The sequence below is a fragment of the Etheostoma cragini genome, chromosome 14, assembly GCF_013103735.1.
Source record: "Etheostoma cragini isolate CJK2018 chromosome 14, CSU_Ecrag_1.0, whole genome shotgun sequence".
Classification (NCBI taxonomy): domain Eukaryota; kingdom Metazoa; phylum Chordata; class Actinopteri; order Perciformes; family Percidae; genus Etheostoma; species Etheostoma cragini.
In genome coordinates this window covers 3175823-3176841 of record NC_048420.1, presented here as the reverse complement: position 1 = coordinate 3176841, position 1019 = coordinate 3175823, and the positions used below count along the sequence as shown (strand labels likewise).

Below are 1019 nucleotides of genomic sequence, written 5' to 3'. Positions count from 1 at the left end.
TGAAGCGCCGCTACCCTCAGCCTTTTGAACTCTATTCCTCTCAACTACCCAGGCGGAGTCCATTTTCATGTGTGTTAGACATGGTAAGATTGTAGTTTGACAAAAAGATAACACAACTCATCTTGGTGTTGTTACTATTTATTGATAACCATGACCCTTGTGTTGTCCTCCCGAGTCAAAAACCTACAAAAAATAGACATTTTCATCCTTTTTTTCAGACTTTTCCCTAACTCCACCTTACTACCACTAGTTTTACAGTACTTTTTTGAAATTCATGGTCAATAACCCTCATTTATAGAATTATACCTAATATTTGAGTTAAAAAAAGCAGAAATTGTGAATTATTTTGACTAATAGTTAAGATCAAAAGGAACGGACAGATGAGATTAGTCAGGAATGAAAGTGATCAATTGTATTTGCAAAGAGCGTTGTAAGGAATCCAATCAATTTTTTTGTGGTAATTTGGTTAAAACGAAACCCATATTTCAGATAAAGACATTTTTTAAAGGGGTCAAATTTGACCCGAGGACAACAGGAGGGTTAAACATGATGCTAAACATTTGTGGTTGCTTGCAGATTGTCCACCTTACTAGACAGACTCATCAAGGGAAAAGACAAGAACAAGAGATTGAAAAAGAAATAATAGAAAAGCTGCGCCAACTCATCAGTGAACTAAAGCTTGGTAAAAATGAGCCTTTGGTCTCCTCCACCGTCTGTGTCTGTCACAGCACCGAGGCCCAAAATGCAGTCAGGTACTACGGAGTCTCCATGTCCACTTCTGGTCGTAATCCTGGAAAAATCCTGGTTGGTGCATCCTGTTTTAGCAGCTGGGACGGTTACGTAGCTGGTGCAGTGATGACCTACTATCCAGAGCAGAGCAGCAAGTACGTCAAGAAGAACTATTTTGATGGAACCATCAAACTTCCAGAGCAGCATGTCAGGTGTCAGGCGTTTAACCTCTTTGAAAATAGAGACAAGCCCCCTTGTAGATCATGTGGCAATTTGTTTGGGTTGAACAC

At 39.7% G+C, this 1019-nt stretch overlaps 1 protein-coding gene across 1 annotated transcript in view; it reads left to right on the top strand.

Moving 5' to 3' along the window:
- Positions 1-1019, top strand: part of LOC117956822 — a 2430-nt gene that overhangs the window by 1003 nt on the left and 408 nt on the right. Inside the window, exons 5-6 of the mRNA XM_034892098.1 lie at positions 53-83; positions 577-948. Coding sequence (XP_034747989.1) covers positions 53-83; positions 577-948 — 403 coding nt within the window. The remainder of the gene's footprint in view (positions 1-52; positions 84-576; positions 949-1019) is intronic.